The 26272-nt window shown below is 40.3% G+C and overlaps 1 protein-coding gene and 1 long non-coding RNA gene across 12 annotated transcripts in view; one reads left to right on the top strand and one right to left on the bottom strand.

The window, feature by feature from the left end:
- LOC109700288 (uncharacterized) overlaps nt 1-26272 on the top strand; it is a 43197-nt gene that overhangs the window by 4623 nt on the left and 12302 nt on the right. For 3 of the 10 annotated variants that reach the window (XM_074058426.1, XM_074058431.1, XM_074058428.1), the window contains 2 exons: nt 12129-12272; nt 22117-22155. The exons of 1 other annotated variant lie outside the window; for it this stretch is intronic. In XM_074058426.1, the coding sequence (XP_073914527.1) occupies nt 12207-12272; nt 22117-22155 (105 nt within the window). In that variant the 5' untranslated portion in view covers nt 12129-12206. Of the gene's footprint in view, nt 1-3033; nt 3161-12128; nt 12273-21377; nt 21512-22116; nt 22156-26272 lie in introns of those variants that run through there. 6 more of the 10 variants (XM_074058427.1, XM_020185413.2, XM_074058433.1 and 3 more) reach the window with 6 other exon arrangements.
- On the bottom strand, nt 1063-22121 carry LOC141418125 (uncharacterized). 2 transcript variants are annotated; one of them, XR_012442776.1, is made up of 3 exons: nt 22071-22121; nt 21058-21794; nt 1063-1868 (listed from the first exon to the last, which is right to left on the bottom strand). It is a non-coding gene; the product is annotated as an uncharacterized lncRNA (long non-coding RNA). The 2 variants fall into 2 exon arrangements; XR_012442775.1 differs by lacking the exon at nt 1063-1868 and adding an exon at nt 8304-9827.

Raw genomic sequence — 26272 nt, 5'->3', positions numbered from 1 at the left:
CAGATTCTTTGAAGCACTTTGTATGCTGAGAAGTGAGAACATGAGGTCCCACAGGAGAAGTTCTCTCCACAACACGATAGTGACCCTGCTGAGAGCCCTTTCTCTGGTATGGGCAGTGTATTTAGAGACCCACAGCATCCATCATCCAAGTATATGGCCCCTTGAGGGGCCTTCACATCACTAAATTTTTAGGTCCCCATGTTTTGAATCAGACCTCAGGATTTCAGTTTAAGCAGAAGTTTATGAGAATTTGGGGACTGTTACAAGTAGAGGGACTGCTGTGTGCATAGCCTTGTTGAGGGAGTTGGGAACATGCTCATCAGGTGAAGTGTATTCCCCTTTACTCTTGGGGGTGCCAGAAGCCATTGTATATTTGAAAAGGAAAGGTCCCTTGTCTAAGTTAGGTTTTTCAAAATTTTCCACATGTGCTCACAGTTAGAACAGCTGGGAAGGCAAATGACATTGAGACACAGGGAAGTTGAGTACTGAGCAGTGTCACACATAAGAGTCACCACTGAGGACTGAGGCTGAAGTAATTCCATAATCCAGGCCTCCTGGCTACAGGGTGGACTGAGACCATAGAGGCCATTTGTGGTCATCTGCCTGTCATTACCCACAGACTTCCTTGTCTACAGAAGAGGTTGCATCCCTAAACACATGGTGGGTGCTGAGTGAAAGATGTACTAGGCCTTCACTGGCCCAGATCTCACACTTTGTATTATATTCTGGGACTCTTCTCATATCCAGTCCTTGAGTCTTGGAACTGTGGGGGAAAAAACAAAACAAAACCCAAACCCAAGGTTGTAAGTCTATGTCAAGGATTATGAAGAGTGGTTTACATTGTGTGCAACCAGAAGAAAGAAGAGAGAAAGTTAATCCCAGGCATGAAAATGAGCATGTGCAAATGTTGGGAGGTGAGGCCCAGCTGTTTCAGGAAACCACAGGTTGCTTTACTCATGAGAGCTGAGGAAATAGATATGGCAGTTAGGCCTAGAATGGCTTTGTAGAATGTTAAGAGTTTATTGTAGAGATGATGGGAACAATGAGAGGATGGGGCAGAGGAGGAAGGTGATGTGACCCAGGTCTTAACAGGTTCTCCATGACTACAGCAAAGACAAATTAGGTGGGGTAGTCCAGGTATGTTGATGGTGTCAGCAGCAGTGTGGGTGCTGAAAATTGGAGAATGTGACTGTATCTTGAATGTGTTGTATAGTTAGGCTTCCTAGTGTCAGAGGACAACATTACAACAATTTAAAGACCTTAATTGGCTTTATTTTAGGTTTTAGAGTCCAGCAAAACTTCATTCAGTAAAATAGATTATGTGTTCCAGTGGTACAAGAAAAAGGGGTATTGTCCATTTGAAAGTTATTTTCCCTGTAAGATGAGAAGGGAACTAAAATATGACTTGTTTAGTTAACATCAGGTTGTTTCAGGTTAATTCTTTGCATAAGGATTACTTCATTATCATGTCAATAGAAACTTGCCTCTTTGGGAAATTGGGTTAACACAAAATATGCTGATTTTGAGGATAAAAGAAACTGGATGACATGCTGATTCCAAATTTTTTGGATGTTAGCAATTGGATTTAGAAGCTCTATCCCTTCAGATGAGAAAGTCAGTTGTAAGAGCGGTCTTTCATTGCAGATATCAAGAGTTTGGATTTTTTCCCTGTTAAGAATGTGAATTTTTGGCTGGGTGCCAGTGGCTTCCACCTGTAATTGTAGCTACTGAGGAGGCAGAGAGTAGGAAGATCGTGGTTCAAAGCCAACCCAGGCAAATAGGTCAAGAGACCCTATTTCGAAAATACCCATCACAGAAAAGAGCTGGTAGAGTGGCTGAAGGTTTAAGCCCTGAGTTCAAATCCAGTACTGCAAAAAAAAAGAAAGAGAAAAAGAATGTGAATTTGTTTCATAGAAGCATTAGTAGAAACATGAAGAAGGCAGCTCTTCTTACAGGTGTAGAACTCTGAATAAAATTCTTTTTTTTTTTTAATAATTTCACTTCCTATGTGGTTTTTTTTTTTTTTTTTTTTAGTTATAACTTTTTTTTTTTCATTTTTCTTTTATTATTCATGTGTGCATACAAGGCTTGGTTCATTTCTCCCCCCTGCCCCCACCCCCTCCCTTACCACCCACTCCGCCCCCTCCCGCTCCCCCCCTCAATACCCAGCAGAAACTATTTTGCCCTTATCTCTAATTTTGTTGTAGAGAGAGTATAAGCAATAATAGGAAGGAACAAGGGGTTTTGCTGGTTGAGATAAGGATAGCTATACAGGGCATTGACTCACATTGATTTCCTGTGTGTGGGTGTTACCTTCTAGGTTAATTCTTTTTGATCTAACCTTTTCTCTAGTTCCTGGTCCCCTTTTCCTATTGGCCTCAGTTGCTTTAAGGTATCTGCTTTAGTTTCTCTGCGTTAAGGGCAACAAATGCTAGCTAGTTTTTTAGGTGTCTTACCTATCCTCACCCCTCCCTTGTGTGCTCTCGCTTTTATCATGTGCTCATAGTCCAATCCCCTTGTTGTGTTTGCCCTTGATCTAATGTCCACATATGAGGGAGAACATACGATTTTTGGTCTTTTGAGCCAGGCTAACCTCACTCAGAATGATGTTCTCCATTTCCATCCATTTACCAGCGAATGATAACATTTCGTAGTTCATAGAAGCATTAGTAGAAACATGAAGAAGGCAGCTCTTCTTACAGGTGTAGAACTCTGAATAAAATTCTTGATGGAAACATGCAAAAGGTGGTGACCAGTGTTTGCTCTGGGGTGTTTCTGTTCCTCTGTGGATCAAAAAGGAAGGGGACCTCTAATGTTGGAATAATTGTGTTCTTATCACCTGGAACATGGAGGGTGATAATCTGGATATATGCCTCAAGAAGACATAGGGTATTACTAGCACTGGGTTTTGGCACCTTCTCTGCGGTGGTAAGGGTGGCACAGAGGATAGTTGATGGAAGGTGGGTTGGATGGACCGGGAATCAGTCCTAGGGGAAAAACTCATTACAGAATGTTTTGTTCCAACCATGGCAGGCCTATGTGACCTTTGAGGATGTGGTTATTTTCTTCTCCCATGAGGAATGGGAGTCCCTTAATTTGGCTCAGAGGTGCCTATACCTCAATGTGATACTGGAGAACTTTGCACTTATAACCTCCATAGGTAAGATCATCACACTCACCCACATCCTGGTCTCTGTTCATCTTCTTTTCCCTGGAAGCAGTTTTGCCTTTTCCACTTCTAGTCCTTGGTCTGTGCTAATTTCTCCACTCTTGGCATGTGTTTTGTGGCTGCTGCTGCTGAGCTGTGTGCCCTGCCCTCAGCAGCCTTATAGCAGGAAGATGTTTGGCCAACACCTTACTTACCTTCAACTTGACTAGGTGACTGATTAGGTCCATGCCACCTTTGCTGCTATTCTGCCCCCTTCTTCTTGCTGACATTTCCTTACAGCTAGCTGTTTGAAGATTACCAGGCATTGCCATAATCAGTGTCCACGTGGACCATGAGCTATTTTGGTCAAATACTCCTTCCAGTCTTCTTTGTAATACTATTTTTGTTCTTCTGGACTATTGTGTGCTGAGTTGCTCAGGGTTACTACTGAGGGCTCACCTGCCCTGTCTTTCTGTAGGGACTTGGTTTGTGTACTTTTCCTAAACTGTGCATGTGGCATCCAGTGGCATTTGTACCACATACACTAAGAACACAGTACAGTTTCATGGTCTGATAGGAAAACAGCCCAGATGTGACCTTCTCATTCCCACACTTGACACTTTCTAGCTTGTCATATCATGTGTACCTCTCCATGCTGACTAACCCCATCTTTCTAGATTCCATACATCATTAGCTCCAATCTACTACACCCTGTGCAATGTGTTCCAATGCTGAGTCTTACCTAATATGTTTTGAGATGTGCAGAAATTCTTTAATATTCAAAATGTTATTCAAGTTTTTGCCCCCAACCTGGACTCAAGTATCCTTTTCCACAACATGTGATTGTCTTCAGCTGCCAAGTTTTTCCTGAATAGGCTTATGTGATGAGTGTGGGCAATTTCATGGCAGGTCATGGATAATAGTACCATAAGGTGGCAGTGCCTGAGGACTGTTCTCAGAGTTAGAAACCCTGCCTCTCCTCCCTGTGCTGTAGGTTATCCTTGTGTCCTATCTGGTGAGGTTCATCACTTGCACTCTCTTTAAGGCCCAGTGCTGTGAAGCAACCCTTTCTGCAAATGGACTCCTGATTCTACATAATGAAAACATTCCTATAGTGTGGGGTGTATGGCCAGTGCTGCAGTGCATGTGTGCCATGTGTAAGTCCCTGGGTTTCATCCCCAGCACCACCAAATAAAAAAATCTTAGGGAATTTTTCTTTGGTGTAGCTTGGCCCCATTCCCACCAGTGTCTGTGTGGATTTCATCATCGTTTCTCTGATTTTAGGCTGTGGACATGGAGATTGTGATAAGGAGGCATCGATGCACAGTGTTTGTGTGGAAGAGGTGTCAGATTTGATGACTCCAAAGGCAGGTCCATCCACCCAGAAGACTCATACCTGTGACATCTGTGTTTCATTCTTGAAAGATATTTTGCACCTGGCCACTCCACTTGTGCAGAAGCTGTACATGAGTAGAGTATGCACAAGCCTTCCCCAGAAGCATCACACTGCAGAGAATCTCTTAAAGTGGGACATGGACAGGACTTCATTTGAGAAGAGCTGTGAATTCTTTGTGTCAGGGAAATGGTTCAATTGTAATGACCTTTGGAAAGATTTCTCAGCTTATTTTGAGGCTCAGCTTTTTTTTTTGAGGGTCATTCCTAATGGTGAGAGGCCGAACACCTGAGTTTGGGGAGGCATTTCATTGTGGAAAAAGTTATTACAAGTTGTTTAAATGCAATAAAAGTTCCAGCCAGAAATATATAGCTATTAATAATCTGTGATTCCACCCTGGAAAAAATCTTTATGAGCACAGCCTATGTGAGAATTTGTTCCATGATGACAACTTACTAGCTCAGCAGCAGAGAGTCAATGCTAAAGAAAGGCCTTATGAGTGTCGACAATGTGGGAAATCTTTTAAGAGATGCACTTACTATACACAAAAGAGTTCACACTGGAGAAAGGCCTTATGAGTGTAGAGAATGTGGGAAATCCTTTAAGGAAGTACAGGCTCTTACTGTACACAAGAGGTTCCATACTGGAGAAAGGCCTTATGAGTGTAGAAAATGTGGCAAATCATTTAACCGAAGACATGAATTTTCTGTTCGCCAGAGAATTCACACTGGAGAAAAGCCTTGTAAGTGTAGAGAATGGAAAATCATTTAAGCAAGGACATTCCCTTATTGTACACCAGAGAGGTCACACTGGAGAAAGGCCGTATGAGTGTAGACAGTGTGGGCAGTCCTTTAAGGAAGTACATGTCCTTACTGTACCCAAGAGGTTCCACACTGGAAAAAAGGCCTTATGAGTGTAGAGAATGTGGGAAATCCTTTATGGAGGTATGTGCACTTACAGTACACCAGAGAGTCCACATTGGAGAAAGACTTTATGAGTGGAGAGAATGTGGCAAATCATTTAAGCAAAGATTTGACCTTAGAATACACCATAGAGTCCACACTGGTGAAAGGCCTTATGAGTGATGAGTGTAGAGAATGTGGAAAGCTTTTTAAGCGAAAAAATACCCTTACTGTACACCAGAGAGATCACACTGGGGAAAGGCCTTTTGAGTATAAAGAATGTGAGAAATCATTTAAGAAAGAATATTCCCTTTCACATTGGAGAAAGGCCTTATGAATGTAGAGAATGTGGCAAATAATTTAAGCAAAGAGTTCACCTTAGGGTATACCAGAGAGTCCACACTGGAGAAAGGCCTTACGAGTGTAGACAATGTGGCAAATCCTTTAAACAAGATCAAGCACTTGCTTCACTCCAAAGAGTCCACACTGCAGAAAGACCTTATGAGTGTAGACAACGTGGCAAATTCTTTAAGCAAATAGATGCCCTTACTGTATACCAGAGAGTCTACCCTGGATCAAGTTCTTGCGTGTAGAGACTGTGGCAAATCCTTTAAAGATATAAAAGACCACTCTGTACACTTGGGAATCCACACTGGAGAAAGGCCTTGTGAGTATATGGAATGTGGAAAATCCTTTAATGAAGTACATTGCTTGACTCTATGTAAGAGTCCATGTGGCACAAAGGCTTTCTGGATATAGAGAATGTGAGAAATCCTTTAAGGATGTTTATTCCCTTACTGTATATGTAATGTACATTTATATTTTGTATATTTGTTAAACAAAGTAAATTAATGAATGTTGTTCTGTCTCATTCTTAATGGGCAGTTTACCAAGAAACTGGTCTAATGGAAACTGAAAGTATGTAGTGAGTTTATTTTAGAAAGAGGATGAAAATACTCCCACTTGCAGGATTCTTCTGATCACTGTGCCTACGTGGCTTTTCTGTAGGCCAGGGCATAAGTTCCTATCCTTTCTAAGACATAATGAGGGAGCTCTTAATAAGTGTATCATTACTGGCACTCATTAGCTATGTGAGACAAACCCTTTTGTATCCTGAGAACTCCCACATTTGTCCTCACAACTTTCCCTGCATTTCCAACCAAGTATCTGACTGCTGGTTTGTAGAGTGCTTTGAATAGGCCCCAGGGAAGCCCAAGCAGCCCCACTGCCATCCTTGTTAGAACCTGTTATGACTCAGGGAACTGAGCTGCCTCAGCTGGCCTAGTAACCATGACTGCAAAGAAGGTACCCAGCAGCCACCTGTCCCCCATCAGTGCTATAGACATCAAGTGTGGGTTCATGGCTTGCAGCACAGGAGTGTTGCATGAGCAGCCTCATATTGGTGGCACTTTCTTGTGGGGAAACTAGGAACAGATATTTAAATTGCTATAAAACAATTTTAAGTTTTCCATTTTCTGTCCTGTGCTCCAGCTATCCCACTCACCATGTACCAAAAGGAATCAAAGTCAGCACACAATACAGAAACCACACACATTTATCACAGTCGTACTCACAACAGCCCAGTTATGGAATCAGTGTACATGTCCAATGGATGAATGCAAAATGTGGTATAGTCAGAAAATTGAGCCACAAAAAACAAAATTATGTCATTTGTAGGAAAATGATTGGAACTGGAGATCATAATGTTAAGTGAAATAAGCCAGAGTTGGAACGAGAAATACCACATTGCTTTCTCCAATATGCAGAAGCTAGTTTAAAAAGAAAAACATGAAAGTAGAAGTCTACTATTTAGGAGGAGGGAGGAGACCAGGAGTGAAGAGGGGGAAAAGATAAGGTAATGGGTGGATGAATATGGTCATAGACCATTATATACTTATATGAAAATGTCATGATGGAAGCCATTATTTTGTAAATTAATATTAGGGTATGGGAGATACAATTGAAATGGTGTATTTTACCTTGTGTGAATATAACCTCAATAAAAATAATTATACACCATGACTGGTAAGATTAATGCCAGGAATGCAACCTTAGTTTAACATCAAATAAATTCATGTAATACAATACATTAGTAGAGGCAAACATGAAAATTACATGGTCACCTCAACAGATTTAGAAAATGCTCTTGAAAAAATTACACACTCTTACCTGATGAAATCACTGAACTTACTAAGAATAGAAGGGAATCTAGTAAACCTGATAAAAGTCATCTGTGAGAAACCCATGGCTAACATCATACTCAATGGAGAAATACTAGATGCTTTCCCACTGAAATCAAGAACAAGACAGAAATGATTACTCTCTCTACTTGTATTCAACATTCAAAACGGAAAGGAAAAAGTCAAAATATACTCCCAGGATAGCATGATGACAGAAAATCAAAGCCAGGTATGGGTGCCTCATGCCTATTAGCTACTTGGGGAAGCAGAGATCAGGAGGATCACTGTTGGAAACCAGCCCTGGGCAATTAGTTTGTAAGACCCTATCTCAAAAATACCCAATAAAAAGCAGGGCTGGTAGAATGGCTCAAGTGGTAAAGTGCCTGCCTAACAAGTGTGAGGCCCTGAGTTCAAAGTTCAGTACCTCCAAAAAGAAAAAATAGAAAACCAAAAGGAATCCATTAAATATAGAACTAATAAATGAGTTCAGCAAGATTATAACGTCCATAAAGAACAATCACAAGCTGGGAAGTGACTTAAGTGGTAGAATGCCTCCCTAGTAAGTGCAAAGCCCTGAGTTCAAACTCCAGTTCCACCAAATTAAAAAAAAATCAATTCTGTTTCTATATCATTGTGAACAATAAAAAATTCATTATTGACATAATTATACACATGAATAAATTTAATTAGAGAAGTGAAAATCTCATAAAACTAAAATATTGTTGAAAGAAATTAAAGATCTAAGTAAATGGACCTATTCTATTTTCCTTTTCTGAAAAAATGAATGTTACTAAGAAGGCAATACTCCTCAAATGGATATACAGATTCAAGATAACCCCCATGAGAATCCCATTGTGGAAACTGTAAAAAAAAAAAAAAGCCTTATTCTAATATACAGATGGAAACATAAGAGAACCAGGATACCAAAAGCAGTCTTGAAAAAGACAAATTTGTAGGACCCAGAAGTGCAGTTCAAAACCTAATACGTTTAACTTTTTAATCAATTTTAAATTTAGGTCTGTCTATCATGTAAAAGAAGGTCTACATTCATTCTTCTGCATGTGGATATACAGTTGTCCAAACACTGTTGAGCAAAGTATCCTCTTCCCATTGACTGTTCTTGTCACCTGTGAGGTTTTTTTTAATTGTTGTGCTGGGTTGAGTACATTGTAGCATTTATAAGATTCTTACAATGTGTCACCTGCATTGAATATCAATAGACTCTAAATTCATAATTCACTTCTGGGCTCTTTTTTCTCTTTCATTCCTTTCTGGATCTGCTTTTATACTAGTATCATGATGTTTTGATTGCCATAATTGTGTAGTACATTTTGAAATCAGTTATCTCCAGATTTGTTCTTTTTCAAGATTGCCTGGATTCTTTAGGATCCTTTGAAGATCCATACAAAGTTTACGACTGTAATTTTCTATCTTTGAAAAAAATGTCATTGGACAATAGTTTAGAAGAGATTTCACTGAGTCTATACATTGATTTGGGTAGCATGAATATCTTAACAGCTTAGGAACATAGTACATCTTTTCATCCAGCTGTTTCTCCTTTACTTCCTTTCAATGTCCCCTAGTTTTCAGTATACAGACCTTTTACTTTCTTGGTTAACTTTATTCCTAAGGTTTTTATGTTCTTTAAAGCTATTATAAATGGTTTTGTTCTCTTGATTTCTTGTTCAACTAGTACATTGTTGGTGTGTAGAAATGGCACTGATATTTGTACATTGACTTTATACCCTGAAATTTTATTGAATTTATTGGTTCTATAAATGATTCTATAGATTTTTGGAAGAGTCTTTAGGGTTTTCCATAAAAGTGGCACAATGAAAAGTAAGATTGACTATACACCAAAAAGTTCTGTACTATTGATTGGAATTATTTTGGTATAATTTACTTATTCATTTAGCACAAATTATGTGCAACAGATAATTTTGAAATATGTATTTACATATATACATACATTTGTGGAATGAGTAGAAATTAAGTTACAGATGCATCATGCCTCATACTCATTTGATTTTGCAGTGAAAACTCCTAACACCAACTGTCTTAGCACTTTTTCAAGAGTACATTGCATTTTTATTAACATATTCTGGGTCCACAAGGTAGCTTGGAACCTGGGTTTATGGAATTGGTGATGCAGCTTCAATCCATGGAATCTCTGTTGGCGCTAGGATCTGGGCTGGATCTGGAACCTGGGACGAAAGGAAATTGCCTAGTGTCAGGGAATGAATGTCTTGATGCTGAGGAAGACACAAAGCCTGGAACTGCAGGGGAAGGCCTGGTGCCTGGATCTGTGGGTGACAGCCTTATGAATAGGGCTGTGGGATTTCTGTGATTTTAATTTGCTTTGCCCCAATGCACCACGTGTGGCTATGTGAAGCTGATTAAACCTGCAGGAAGTACTTGCATAACACAGACATATTGAAGAATCACATTGAGTAAAAACCTACATGTGATTTCTCAGGCCTGACAAAGGCTGTACCTAACAAGCCTCTGAGAGAAGCAGTCCTCTCCACTCCAGGCTTGATGTAAGGCTGGGTGTCACAGTCTGCTTAGGTAGCTGCAGTGGAGGGCGGTGTTCCTCAGGGCCCTCTTGTGGCTTCACACGGTGTTGCATTGCTGATTTCCGTGCTCTCATTCCTGGGTACTTTGTCTGGTGCCTGGGCCCAGGTACCTCTGCCAGGCTCCCTTATGAGGGAAGGAGGGGTAATCTTGGCAAACTTTTCCTCCAGTCTCATTCAGAACCCAGTACTTTCCTGGTTCTAAATCTTGTATTCCCTTCTCCTGACTCCAGAGGTGTAGTTTCCAACTACATGAGCAGACACCACACCTCGTACCTACATCTGACCTTGTGACTCTGATAGGGTGATTGCAGGGTGAAATGGAAGGGGAGGGGGCGCATCTGTAACTCCCCTGGTTCTTGACCCATGCTTTGGGTGAAGGTTTAACACCTTTGTTTTGACTTGTGGTTTTGTTATTTTAGTTTTGAGACAGGATCTTGCTATGTATCCCATGCTGGCTAGCCTGTAACTCACAGTCCTCCTGCATCAGCCTCCCAAATGCTGGGATTACAGATGTGTAACACTATGCCCAGTGGGTTTGTGGTTTTAATTAGCTCTTACTGATACCTTGCTTCTCAGCTCACTCCCTCTCAGCTCTAGAGAGTTCCTGATATACACTGATAATGCTATAAAAAGGACAGTATTCCAAATTGTGTTACATTTTATCCAGTATTTCATAGAAACTGAAAAATAAATTGCATTAAAAATTTTTTTGAAGGTTTGCATTTATCTGGAGCATTGCTTGTGGTCAGTACTGACTCATGTTGTTACTTGAGAAAAATCTATTGTGTATACACATTTCAATCTGGACACTATCTCATGAATATTAGTTTATCTGCATATTCATATACCATTTTGCTTAAACTTTCATCCACTCAAAAGTGTTTATTTAACTGTGATTAACTCCTTAAAATTTAAGTTTTTCAGCATTATTAATATTCATCCTAAGTCATAATATCCATTATTATCTGCTTTATCTTGGGTAATTAGAATATGTAAGTGCATGGCGATAAAGGAACAACATGTTCACTATTTAATCATGTTTCTTGGTCTGAAATAAGGTCAGGTGAAGTTTGGCCCTATTGATCATGATCTTTGGTAGAGACACCAACCCTTGGTTCTTTCATTGCTGAGTTGCCTGCTGCTTCTTTAGCAGAGGAAATATTATGGTCATGCCTTTTCTTACAATTTGATTGTAAACATGTAAGAAATCATGTTTTGTCATGAATCATAAATGTTAACTTTAACATTGTGAGATTCCAAACTTGGAAAGTCATAATGACTGTTCATTCAGACACTGTACATGTTTGAAATATCTACTTATATCACTGAATCTCAAAAGAAGCATCAGTGTGTTTTTATTAAATATTTTCCATTTATTTTGGGCATCATTCTCAATATATAAATAGTCTACACAGATTTTGATTAATGAATACTATGATAGTATATTGTGGTTTCCATTATCTCAAAGTAGCCCCAGGTGGCACTATGTCAACATGCAGAGAGGGACCTTCTGCCTCCAATTCTGTACTGTAAAACCAACAGAGGTCCAGTATTCATTGCTCTTACTGCTCAGATCAATAAACATTTATGGCTCCTGGTCATAAGGACACTAGATTCCCTGCTCCTCACATGGTTATTTAAAATTACAGCAGTTTATTCACTTAGTTATTCATTTGTTTGGTGGTACTGGGGTTTGAACTCAGGACTTCACATTTGCTAACAAGCATGTACCACATGAACCATGCCAAAGTCATAAAATTACAGCAATTTAAATTCACAGTTAAATGTTCAGCTTTCCTTCTGCCTTGAAATCTTGAAGCCTGATTGAGCTAGAGAAATTCCACTCCACCTAGGCTCTCCTTGATTGCTCATTCCTACAGGAACCTCTCCTGATACCCCACAAGTCATTTCTCTACCTTTTCTCCCCAGGACAACGTGGAAACACACAGTGATGATTTTTGCTGAGGTTTGTGTGTTCCCTAGAACACCACAGTGAGACAATTTTTCATGAAAATTGAGACTGTGGGTGGATTGTGGGCTGAAATGCAATCAGCAGCTGGCACAAGGCAAACAGTAAGTAATTATGACAACTTAGAATTGAAATCAGTCTTTTCTCTTTCATGTTTTCTCTTGACTTATCAGCATTTCTGAAGGACTGATCATTTGGGGTTATCTAAAATAATGATATAACCGGAGAGAGCAAAACTGACCATACATGACACATATATAACCTTCATACATGAAGGTTAAGAAAATTTGGGAGTTGTATGTAGACATTAAGAAGGGGAAAGAAATATGATTATCTACAAATTACTTCTCACTTCCTCCCTAAAAAGTAAATATTACAATCTCATTATGTAAATAAAGTACACTGTGCATTTTCACACATTTCCTTGTTTTCAAATAATGAAATTAATTTGAAACATAAAATAGCAATGTAGAGAAATACTAGTTCCATTTAACTTGAGTTATCTAATTCTACTTGACCATAAGTGCATAGTGTTCACACTTTTGTCAAGCCACCAATCACAACAAAACTTGCCCACTCTTGAAGTTAACGAGGGATGAAACAATGTATGATGCAAGTTGGTAAGTCACAATTGTTAGGTGGGGAGGTTTTTTTGGTTGGGACAAAACACACAGGATATGATGTATTGGGACACTAGATGTCCTTTATTTCTGTTATAATTTCTGGCAAAAATTAAAATAACAAGGTAATGTGCTATCATCAGATGGCATCAGGACAATTGCTAGTTGTTTTTTAAAACTCTGAACTACATCTTTGAAATCATAGAGAAAAACAATTGTGAAACAATCATTGTGCCATCGGGATGAGCTTTTCGAGCATACTTTTGAGTAGCTCTTACTAATTTTCTTGATAGATATGTGAGGAGATTCTTGTTTCTTTCTTTTTTCCCAGCAAGGGTTATTTGACTCCATGCCATGGATAGAAATTGACCCCATAATATTTGTTAAAAGATACCAGGAGGAGCCTACAGTTCCTATCAACATTGCCACTGAGCATGGTGAAAGTTGGAATTTCTCAATGTCAGCACTCATGATATTTTGGCTGGGTGATTCTATGTGGGGGTGGGGAAGTTTGTCCTGTGCACTGTGTAGTTCTGAGCAATATCCCTGACCTCCAACCATGGGGTGTCAGTAGCACAACCTCCCATGTATGACAACCAGGATGTCTCCAATCATTGCTAAGTGTTCCCTGGATGGAGCAACATCTCCTTGCTGTAAACGACTGGAGTCCAATAAACTGTGATCCGGTTAACTAGACAAAGTTTTCATAGGGCACAATACTATTTTATGTATCTTAATTGGACATTGTGTGAAAAAGGCATGGCAGTGTGGGACTAGTATTAGAGGAGAGAAACTCTCCAACAAAAGCCTGATTTTGTTTTCTTTATGCCAGAAATGAACTCACTTGGAGGCCAGAGGCAGTCTCAAAGGGAGGAGAGCTCAGTGATAAATTCATTAATAAATAAAATTAGTTTTCTTCAAAGTGTGGCCAGGAGGGAGCAAAAGTGAGATATTAGACATTCATAATCACAACATTAGTGACTATAGATTATACACACAGAAATGTTATGGGATTAGGTCAGAAATTCAGATGATCCTGATTTTGTTGATTGTTGATATTGTTGATTGTTGTATAATGTTGAGTTTTTAACATCTAATCTAAAGAGATAACTAATTTTGTTCACAATCCAAATTATCAACAGAGATGCGAATGACAGTGTAATAGAAATTTCTATGATGCCAATGATGTAAAACCATGTGGCTGGTGTCACTGGTAATCTTTCGAGCCAGTGCACAGGATGCTGAGGCAGGCAGATTGTGAGTTTGAGGCCAACTTCAGCTACATAGTGACACCCTGTCTCAACCCTCCTCACTAAACAAATGAGAAAAACTGACAAAACAAACAAACAGAAAAAGAAACGATAATCTCTTGGCTATAATGGGTTAAGTAAATTATTGAAATTTGACTTTAAAAATTTTCCTTTTTCTCGTGTGTTTTTTAGAAAATTAAAAATTGTGTATATACATTCTATTCTATTCTGTTGACTACTCTGCCCTGGAAAATAACAAATATGACCCCAACTCCTGAAACTTCTCATGGCTGAGTAGGTTAGTGTCTCAGCCAGGGAGGGCCTGCTTGGAAAACGAAGAGCCCTGAGGAGTCTGGAAACTTCTTTCTCAGCTCAAATCCCAGGAAAACATTTGAGTCTTATTCCAATTTCAAATTTCACTAGATTTGGGCTATGTGCTCACAGTCTAAACCCTCACTGTTCTGAAATAAGAATGATGTGTAATTGGGGCACATTTGTTCTTTTCATGTCAAGGCGAAAGACATTCCAAATTCACTATTCAAATTGCTGAATTACCCTCTTTGTTTGCCCACCCAACAGGCAGTGGGCATGGACAAACACTGAAGCTCGCAGATGTCATGGCTGACTGCCCATTCTTAGAAAAACTATATAGTTGAGGTGCTATTACATGTGCTTCTCTTTTCAATGAAGAAGATGCCCCATGGGAAGACTTCATTGTGCATTATGTCCCTTATGTCCTGTAGTATCTCAGAAGAACAACTTCACATACGTTTACCATATGGGGAGATGTTTCTCTAAGATCAAGGATCTGAGAATTGCTCTCTCCAGGGTTTCAGCAATTTCCCATATCCTATGTTCTGTACATTACTGCCTGAACCAAAGTTCTCATTCCTCATGCCCAAGTCTGAGGACCATAGCTGTCAGAGAGCAAGTCATCAGTAATTAGAGGCTTCATTCTGGTGATGCAGGTGTTCATTCTGTTTAACCAGGTATGATGAAACACATCCAACTAACTGCCATCAGCTCCTTAGGAATTCTGAACTAAGGTACATCATCTCTACTTCCAACATTTGTACTTGCAGCCCTGGTCCCATGCCCAGTGCATAACAAGGTGAAGTGATATGGGGAAGAAAGTGAAAATGTAGCCATTATACCCATGTACTTCTCCTTTGGCAAGAATTGCATATATATACCACCATTCTTACTTACCATCTCATCCATTTTCCCACCAGGAAAAGAGGAATATCTAGTAAGGTCACTAGATATGTGTTTATTGGTCATTTATACTTCTTCTTTTGAAAAGTGTCTGTCCAGTTCATCTGCCTATATATTGGATTATTTTTTCTTTTGGCATTTAATTTTTTTGAGAACTTTATATATTTTATATATTAATTTCCTGTCAGCTGCAGTACTTGCAGCCCTGGTCCCATGCCCAGTGCATAACAAGGTGAAGTGATATGGGGAAGAAAGTGAAAATGTAGCCATTATACCCATGTACTTCTCCTTTGGCAAGAATTGCATATATATACCACCATTCTTACTTACCATCTCATCCATTTTCCCACCAGGAAAAGAGGAATATCTAGTGAGGTCACTTCTTCAGTCCCTCTAATGCTGAGTATTAGCCTTCATGAAGGTGTATAAGCAAGTTCTTCATGCTTTTATCCTACTCTCATTTCAGAAAACCAACATTTTAATTACTCATTCTATTCCTCTGTCAAGCTATTACTCTGAGGAGGATGTCACTGCCCATGGTTGAGCATATGGTGTGTTCTTTAGTCTGAAGAAATGTTGGAATCCAAATCCACACAATATGTCTTATTCTGCTTCTTGAATAGCACTCTGAGCACTTGCATCTTCCATGAGTACTCAAGGCCCAATTCAGAGTTAGTGTCTATCTCTATCAAGACACATTTGTAGTCCCCCAAGCACACCAAGTCAGTCTCCTTTGCCAGGTATATTCAGGGGCTCCCCACCATGGAATCTGCTTCTTGACCATTGTAGCCTCCATCTCTTTTGTTGGCAGACAGGACAGTTTTCAATGCTCTTGTGCCTGATAGGGTATGCAGTAGGTACATGTCCAGATTCAGCTTATGTCAGTCTTGCTGTAGGTCCCCCATATCCACTCATTTCTTGGATCCAGGTGGCTGTCTTCTACATGCATATAGGGATATCTGTTGATTACAGGCATCTTCTGAGCTTGGAAAGGTGTTCTTCTGAGAGATATCCACATATGCTACATTAATGCAAGCCTCTAACTTTCCATTTGGTTGTTTCCCAAATGAGCATATTTCTATACTGCTGTTCCCCACATTGGCATCCTTTTAAGAAGCCAAGTTTTCATTGCCCTTCTACCTGACCACGTAGCCAGGCCATAGGCAGTAAAATCTCCAGCACAGAGGCTGTTCCCAGTATTCAAGTCCTCAGCTTGCATTAAGCCCACTGAGTTATTTTGTTTGTACCTTCTTTGATCAGTTACATCCTTCCAAGGGAGGCAGGGGTGTCCATTCTCCTTGGAACTACTATCTACACACCAAGAAGCTCCTTGCCAGTCAGATTATAAGTGTTTATAGGGCACTTTCCAAGTGTTGATAGACTCTAACATCTTGGGCAGTTGCAGAAGCAATCTTAGGGCAAAACCAGCTCCCTGCTTGTGAATATCACCATCTTGTATTCTCAGGTAGCCTGATCCAGTAGAATATATTGAATTCTTTACTCTCATGTCCCACTGGGAATGATCATAGGCTCTTGTCTTAGCCAGAGTTTTTGTTCCATACTGGGCTATCTAATATAGAATTTGTCCCAATCAGCATTCCAGTTTATTTTCTGTGTTGTGGGAGTTTGGACATTCACACTGGGTCCCATGTTGGTGTTTGTGGAAAGATGAATTTACATGCCTTCTTTTCTTTCTTTCTTTCTTTCTTTCTTTCTTTCTTTCTTTCTTTCTTTCTTTCTTTCTTTCTTTCTTTCTTTCTTTCTTTCTTTCTTTCTTTCTTTCTTTCTTTCTTTCTTTCTTTCTTTCTTTCTTTCTTTCTTTCTTTCTTTCTTTCTTTCTTTCTTTCTTTCTTTCTTTCTTTCTTTCTTTCTTTCTTTCTTTCTTTCTTTCTTTCTTTCTTTCTTTCTTTCTTTCTTTCTTTCTTTCTTTCTTTCTTTCTTTCTTTCTTTCTTTCTTTCTTTCTCTCTCTCTCTCTCTCTCTCTCTCTCTCCTCCCTCCCTCCCTCCCTCCCTCCCCCACCTCAGGGCCTCATGCCTGCTAGCTGCTAGGCAGGCGCTCTTACCACTTGAGTCATTCTGCCAGCCCAATGCATTCTTTTTTTTAAAAAAAATTATAATGTAAGAGTCAACCGAATTTTCACAAATAGGTTTCTCTATCATATGGTATTTTAAAAATAAATTTAAATTAAACAGATAATTATGTTTAGCATTGATTGATAATAATGGATTTCATTGAATCATTTGTATGTATATAACATACTTTCAACATATCACTTTATTGTCTTCTCTTATCCCCTTCCTGTCTAGTCCTGATTTCTTTCTTCTTCACTAATAGTTCCCCTTTTATTTTCATGTCTTTTTAAAAAATACAGCTTCCCCGTCTGAGAGAAAACTTGCTATACTTGTCTTTCTGAGTCTGGCTTATTTTATTTAGTGGAATGATTTCAAGTCTATTGGTTTTCTTGCAAATGACATAATTTCATTCTTTATGGTTGAATCATGTATATAGTCAACATTTTGCTTTTTCAGCCATCACTTGATGGACACCTAGGCTGATTTCATAGCTGGGCTATTGTGAACATGCTACAGTGAATGTTGGCATGCAGGTATTGATCTATAGTGGGTATGGACAAGGAGTGGTCTACCTGCATCACATGGTAGATCCATTTTAGGTTTTGAGGAGCCTCCATACTGATTTTCCCAGAGGACTGACTAATTTACATTCCCACCAACAGTGTACAAGGATCTATTTTTTTACCACATCCTCATGATCATTTGTTGATTTTTTTTCTTGATGACAGCCATTGTGTGGGGGTGAGATGTAATCTTAATGTAGTTTTGCTTTGCAAACATCTTTAGCTAAAGATGTTGAAAACATTTTTATGTGTTTATTGGTCATTTATACTTCTTCTTTTGAAAAGTGTCTGTCCAGTTCATCTGCCTATATATTGGATTATTTTTTCTTTTGGCATTTAATTTTTTTGAGAACTTTATATATTTTATATATTAATTTCCTGTCAGATATATAGCTGGCAAAGATTTCCTCCCATTCTGTAGGCTGCCTTCTTCAGTCTGAAATTGTTTCCTGAGCTTGTGCAGAGGATTTTTAATTTGATCCCACCCCATATGTCAAGCCCTGCTCTTATTTCCTGAGCTACTGTAGTCATATTGAGAAAGTCATTGCCTGTGCTTTATCTTGAAGTATCTCCCTTATGTTTTCCCCTTGCAGTTTAAAAGTTTCAGGTTTTATATCAAGGTTGTTCATCCATTTTTAAAGTGAGGGATAGGGAGCTAGTTTCGGCCTTCCATATGTGCCATGACCACTTCTTACAGAAGCTGTCTTTTCTCCAAAGTAGGTTATTGGCACTGTGGTCAAGTATCAGATGGCCGTAGCTATGTGGGTTCATACCTGAGTCCTCTCCTCTGTTACACTGGTGTAAGTATCTGTTTTTATGCCATAACCATGTTGCTTTTGTCACTATGGCTCAGCAATAAAGTTTAAAATCAGGTATTATGACACCTCCAACATTACTGTCTTTGCTCAGGATTGCTTTAGATATTGAGGACTTTTATGCTTCTATATGAGCTTTAGGATTTTTTCTCTATTTGTGTGAAGAATGCCATGAAAATTTGGTTGGAAATGCATTGATTCAGTAGATTGCTTTCAACAATATAGCTATTTAAACAATATTACTTCTTTGAACCTGTGTTGCCTTTCCGTTTTATAGTTTCTTCTTAATTTCTTTCTTCAGTGGTTTAGAATTTTTATTGCATAGATCTTTCATCTCCTTAGTTTTGTTTGCTCCTAGGTATTTTAGTACTTTTGGCGGGAATTGTGAATGTGTTTTGTTTTCCTGATAACCTTCTTAGTGAGTTGATTATTGATGTGTAGAAAATTTACTGATTTTTGCATATTGAGTTTCTGTCCTGATTCTTTGTTGAAATTCTTTATCAGATATATGTCTTCAGGTGGAGTCTTTAAGGTGTTTTAAGCATAGGATCATATCATCTGCAAATAGCAATAATTTCACTTGTTCGTTTCTTCTTTTTTATTTTAACTTTACTGGGATTTTAACTCAAGACCTCACGCTTGTTAGGCAGGTAATAAACCTCTTAATTCATACCCCCAGCTCTTTTTGCTTTAGTTACTTTTCAAGTAGGGTCTCATATTTTTGCCCAGGCCAATCTCAGATTAAGATCATCCTATCCACAGCCGCCTGAATAACTTAGATCACAGACATATGCTACCATGCTTAGATTATTGACTAAGATGGAGTCTCACTGTATGGACTGGAACCACAATCCTTCCAATCTCTACCTCCTGAATAGCTTGGGTCATAGGTGTGAGCTACCATGCCCAGCCCTATTCCTTTTTCTTTCTTTTGCTTCATTGCTCTGGTCCAGATATCAAGCACTTAGTGAATAGAAGAGGTGAAAGTGGACTTCCTTGTCTCATTCCTGATTTTAGAGGAAATGCTTTCAGTTGTTACACATTGAATGTAAGTTGGCCATAGGTCTGTTATATATAGTCTTTATTATATTAAGGTATGTTCATTCTGTGTATTTGGGGGCTGTTAGTATGAAGGAATGTTAAATTTCACCACAAGCCTTTTTTGAATCTTTTTAAATGGTGGCCAAAAAAGTTCATGGAAAACAGACAGCCTTTAGACATTTGGTGGTAGAAGAACTAGCTATGCACATGTAGAGGACTGAAACTAGATCCCCATCCCTCACATTGCAGAAAAATTCATTCAAAGGGGGGTGAAAGACTTTAATGTAACATGGTTTTTGTGGGACTGGAATTTGAACTCAGAGCTTCACACTTGCAAAGAAGGCACTCTACCACTTGATCCATACTTTAGCCCACTTTACTCTGGTTATTTGGGAGATAAAGATCTCATGAAGTATTTGCCCAGGCTGGACTCAAACCTCAATCCTCCTGATCCAAGTAGCTAGGATTACAAGCATGAGCTTTGGGTGCTTGGCTGTAACAAGAGTTTTTGAAACTGCTAGAGGAAAAGATAAGAGAAACACTTCAAAATATAGTCATAGACAATGACATTGTGTTCTGAATAAGACTCCAATACTTCAGGAAATAAGAGCAAGAAATGACAAGTGGATTTGTATCAAGTTAAAAGCTTCTGCACAGCAAAAGAAACAACAGAGTGATGAGACAGCCTACAGAATGGGGAAAAAAATCTTTGCTAGATATCCATGCCAAATGAGATTAATAGCTACACTATATAAAAAGCTCAAAATATTAAAGAATGAAATACACCAATCAACAAATGGGGAATGGAACTGAACACTTTTCAAATGAAGAAGTCCAAATGGTCCATAAATACATGAAAAAACGTTCAACATCCTTAGCAATCAGGGAAAAGCAAATCAAGATTACATTGAGATTCCACCTCACCCAAGGCAGAATGGCTATCACGAAGAAAACAGTAACAGATACTGGCCAGAATGGGGAAGGAGGGAGGAGGAACAGGGGGCATGTTATTCCCTGCTTGTGGGAGTATAAACTAGTCCAGCCAGTATGGAAATCGGTATTGATGCTCCTCATCAGATTAAAAATAGAACTATCATATGGTCTAACCATACCACTTCTGGATATGTACTCAAAAGAAATAAGGTTCCTACAGAGATACTTGTATACCTGTGTTTATCGCAACACAATGCCAGCTGGGAAAACACTGGAGTGATCTAAGATTACAACTAAGGAGGGATTCAGAAAAGTGGAAGCTGGAAAGAGGGTTTTACCCACCACCCCCTCCCCCGGGTTTAGCTGAAGCGATCCAAACCTCCTGGCGAAAGATAGCGAGACAGCTTTCCAATGTTCCAGATCAGGTCTCTTGGCCTTTGTTCCAAAGTGATGATGCAGGTCCGCAACCCCTGGAACTGTGGGAACTGCATTACCCAGAAAACTCTGGTGGCAAAGGAAAGACGTAAAGCCAATGAGCGTTAGGAACAGAGTCAGCTTCCAGTTTGCACTATAAGGCTAGGGCGGGACTTCCGGCCTCGCACCTTTGGGCCTCCGATTTCCTGATATTGGCTTAGTGCAGCGATCTTTATTGCGGAGCCGTGAAAGCCGAATCAAAGTTCCGCGAGTGGGAAGCCTTGGAGTCGCGGGCATTGGGTCCACCCCAGCTCACAGCGGCTGGTGCTGTGACAGCGGCGGTGGTGACAGCCAGGCGCGGGTCCCCGCCCAGTCAGCCGACGCCAATGGCGGTCGCGGCACTGAGAGATCAGGTTCAGGTAAAGGCCCGATGTCCCTTAGTGCACCCGAGGACTAGAGCCCAGTTTGTGGCTCCTGATTCAGTCATGTAGTTCGTAGTTTTGTGTCCAGGTTATTGGGGAAGGCCTGAGTGGCGACTTAATTTCCTAAGCTACTACGATGAGGTTCGGGTGAGTGTTAAAGGCAGAGGGCCAGTTTTGTGACGTCTCAGTGGGGGACCATTGAGCCAGGAGCATTTGCTCACCGTTGGGAGAGTCGGAGTTTTATCTTCATTTTTCAGGGCGCTGGAAACCATGGAGGGGTCTGAAAAGAAGAGGCAGATGAGTTAGGATTTTTTCAGAGTTTCACAAAAGCTCCTGAGAATTAGTTTAGGAGGATGACAGTACTGAACAAGCAGGAGGTTGTACCCTTGTACACGTTCCTACAGGTAAATCCGCATCAAGGAGTGAGGCTCTTTTGTGAATGTCACAGCGTATCCCCAGTACAACAATTAAAACAAAAAAGAGTAAGGCTCATTCTCAGTCACCTGGATCCTAGGTTGGACAGGGGAACAGGGAAGCCTGATCCCATGGAACCTACCATGATTCATGATTGCCTGCCTCTCATGACCTCGCTCTTTCCACAGATTCCCATCACTATGGAAGGGCTGATAGACAGTGCACAGGTGAGTGGAAGATGTTCCCCGCCCTCAGTGGAGGTGACCACACCCTTGGCCTCTATCTCCTTTTAACAGCTTTTCCCGTCCTTGAGTTTAAAGACTATAAAAATTAAAATGCTAAAGTCAACAGTCAAGACTTGGGCATATGTGGAGCGTTTTTTTATTGCCTGCAACCCATGGAATGAGGTACAAAAGGTTGTGCCAGGAATAGGAAATAGAATATGCAAGTGTGTAGAAGTGAGGATGAGCCTGTTTAGGGAACCAGGGTTGCCTTTCTTTCTTACAGGAATTGGTAACAGAGGAGCAGGAGTCAGAATAGGACTGTGTCTCTCAGATGTTGATGTCTATTCTGGAGGTTGTGGGATCGGTGAATGATGTGGACTAGAGGAGGAGGTTCTGTGACCCTGATCTCATTAGGCTCCATGTGACTGTAGCATATTGTGTAGGGGAAGCAGGGGAAGAAGCTGCTACAGTTGGCCAGGGAATGTTGATGGTGGTCGTACCAGAGTAGTGGCTATGGAATTGAGAAATGTGGTTGATACTCTGAATCCATTTTTATGTAAGATTGCTTGAAATTCAGATTTTAACAAGAGAAGAAAGTTAGAGTCATGTGTCACTGCAATGTTTTTGGGTTTAGCAGTAGAAGAATGGAAGTTCAATTTACTGGGATGGTAAAGTTCATGGTAGGATAGTTGTCATTAGAGATGTCAGAAGTTTTGTTTTTGGCTGTCTTACGAGTTTGAGACGTTTCAAAGAATAATTAGTGAAGACATCAAGCAGGCAGCTAACCCCAGAGGTGTGAAACAAGAGGGATTCAAGATGAAGACATCTAGCCATTGTGGCAAATGTCTGCACCATGGTACAGCTGTGAGTCACAGTTAGGAAGAATCCTGGTCATGGTAGTAAGGCCCTGGAAAGCATGATCAAATGGGTCTTAAGCTTGGGCTCCTGGGTGTGAGTGGTGGGCATCACAAGCACCATGTGCAGACATGACCATGGGAAGGGCACTGGGTCTGGTTGATGATGAAGGGTGCCAGTGGATGATGCACATGATTTGGATGCTGATTCATGGGTATAACTAAGGAAGGTGATGCTGAGTTCAGGACTTGTGCTTTTTTGTCGGAAGTCTGGACTCTACAGTTTCTTTTTTTTTTTTTTTGAACCTCCTTGTATTTGAGTGAAGTATGAGAGTGAGGAAGAGTAGGGGATAAATGAGTGAGGCAGTGAACTTGGGGACCTTGGAAAGAAGCTGGTTATGGAATGAACTTTCCCCATCCTGGCAGGCCTTTGTGACCTGTAAGGTCCTGGTCATTTACTTCTCCCAGGAACAGTGAGGGGCTTTTTGATGAGGCTTGGAGGCTATTGTAGCTCAGTGTGATGCTGGAGAGCTCATTGTAACCTGCCTAGGTAAGGTTGTCACACCAATTCCATTGTCTTAAACTGCTGTCGTGTTTAGCTGCTTTTTCCCTAGAGGCAGTTCTACCCTTTCCAGAGCCAGACCACAGGCTCTGCCAACTTCCCCACTGTCTTGGCACATGTGCAAGGATGAGCTGTATGCAGTGCCCTGAGAAGTCCTAACTCCTGCTGCCCTGAAGAGGGGAGGGAAGGGTCAGGGAGTCAGGTGTCTTCTATCAGCCTAAGAGATGTCACTTTACTTATTTACCCCTTGAGTTACTGTGCTCATGGCACTGTGCCCCAAGTTCTCTGCCTTCTTCTAGATGATATTCCTTGTCAGGAATTGGGAGCATTTTCCTAATTGAAATTTACATGCACCATGGACTGGTGCCAAACCTCAATCAAGGATTGTTTTAATATTAATTTTGTGGTGGCTAGGGTGCTCAGTTGCTCTGAGAGAGTGCTAGAGGCTGATAAATACTGTTTCCCTTAGGACTTGCTTCATGCAGAGCTATTGGTGGTACAACTAGAGGTGCCAAGAAAGCCTGGCTTCTTCATAAGGTCCACATGGGAAACATGATCTGGAGGAGTCTTTCCCTTGATAGTTTCAAAGTGTTCACACCCTGGCCATTTCCAAATCATGAGGAATCTGACCTGTGTCCCCAGTGTTTTGGCACAAATGCCAGTGGACATAACTCATTTGTATCTTTTCTTCCCCACACTTTGCTATTTTGTCATTTTATCTATAATTTCCAGCCCCTAACTGACCCAATTTTTTGGTCTGTGTACATCAGTTATTCCCATTTTGGCCCCTTTTGCATTGTGTAGCATTGGCCCATACCCAATATGCTGTGAGGTGTGCACATATCCTTAAATATTCCTGAACACTTAACACCATTTCTAGTTGTTTTCCTAGACCAGAATGCAAGCAACTATATAGCAGGCATTTGTCATCAGCAGATGAGGTTATGATGAAGGCTTTGTGGAGAGTTAGCGAAATTCAGGGCAGGTTATGACTCACTGCCATCTCATAGTTTTGAATCATGAGCTAGAAGTACCTGAAGGTGTTTGGTTTGTAGAGGGATGAGTTAAAGAGCATGCCTCTCTTTCCTGTGCTGCACACTATCCTTTTGTGTTTTAGCTGGTGAGGCTTTTATAATCCTGACAACAAAACTGCCTATAGTTGCATATCCTCAAAGCAGTCCTATGGGCTCTCCTTGGTTTGTATGTGATGGGTCTTCTAATTCTCACCATAGTCAACATGTATTCCATCCTTACTTCTCTGATTTGAGTTAGGGGCATCCATCACAGATTGACAAGTCACCTTCTGTGCAGTGTTTCTGTGGCAATATTGCTCATTAAGACTCTAAAGAAATGTCCATCTAGAATATTCATGTCAGTGATATTTCTGGCTTAATGTTCTTTTTTTCCCCTTGAGGCAGGTCTCACCATATAGACTGAGCCAGCTTTGAACTCATTCTGTAGCCCTGGTTATTCCAACACTAGGCCATCATGCCTAGCTCTTTTGTGAGTCAATCTTGAAAATCGTTTTGCACCTTATTCATCCACTGTGCAGAAGCTATTTTTATTAGTTCTTATTATGAGCACCAGCAGCACCACAGTGCAGAGAAACCCTTGAAGAGGGACACAGACAGGATCTGGGACAATTTCCTGTCACATTGGCTCTCCCATATGATTCCCCAAAATGGTAAGGCAAGCAAGTCTCTGTGTGTGCACAGGCCCTTCCTGGTACAAAAATGTATGACAAGTTAGGTGAGTGCAGAAAAGGTGCCAGTTCCAAACACCCTCTTGTGTACCACCCAAGTGTCTGCACTGAAGAAACACCCTGTGAGTGTGGTGAATGTGAGTCAGCCTTTAGTCAAACATCATATGGTTCACAGTAGAGTAAGGCCTTATGTGTATGAATGTAATCCAGCATTATCTGACACCAGAGAACTCATTGAGGAAAGACTTTTTCATTTTTGCTAGTGACATGATCTAATGTTTTTTCTCTCCAAAACTTGTGTTGAAATTAATATTCATTGTAATGGTATTGGGAGGTATGACATTTAAGATATATTTAGGTCATGAGAATTTCACCTCATGAATGGATCAACACTGATTCTGTGAGAGTGAAAGCATTCTTGGTGAGAGTGGATTGTTGTGAAGTCAAGTACAGCCCTCTCTTGCCCTTCTGGCATATATACTGTCTTGCCCTCTGCCATGTTACAGTGCAGCACAAAGGCCTTCACAAGATGCAGGCCCTCAAACTTGGGCTTCTTAGCCTCTAGGAGTAAGTTTATTTTCTCCATAAAATTACCCAGCTTGTGATACTCTGGTATAGCTGTAATAATAAACCAATACAACCAGTGTGAGAAATCCTGTAAGCTCAGTTGTATCCTCATTATTCACCAGAGTTCACATTACAGAGAGGCCTTACAGGTGTTGAAAATGTGCAAAATCCTTTAGTTAGCAATCCAGCCTTATTAATCCTTGCAGAATTCATATTACAGATATACCTGCCCTGCTAGTGTGCCCAGTATGAGAAATCCTTTAGTGGAAAGTCTTTTTCCTCTGTATGCAACAGGTATCCATGTAGAATAGCACTGTAATGCAGCAAATGTAAGAAGTCTTAGCTAATGCTGTAGCCTCCTTCAGTACCACAGTGTTATACCATGGAGAGAGCCCATCAAGGCAGGAAACGTGGGAAATCTTTCAGCCCAAAGTC

The sequence above is a fragment of the Castor canadensis genome, chromosome 16, assembly GCF_047511655.1.
Source record: "Castor canadensis chromosome 16, mCasCan1.hap1v2, whole genome shotgun sequence".
Taxonomy (NCBI): Eukaryota; Metazoa; Chordata; class Mammalia; order Rodentia; family Castoridae; genus Castor; species Castor canadensis.
The sequence above is the reverse complement of the archived record's forward strand: the minus strand, read 5'-3'. Positions and strand labels throughout refer to the sequence as shown.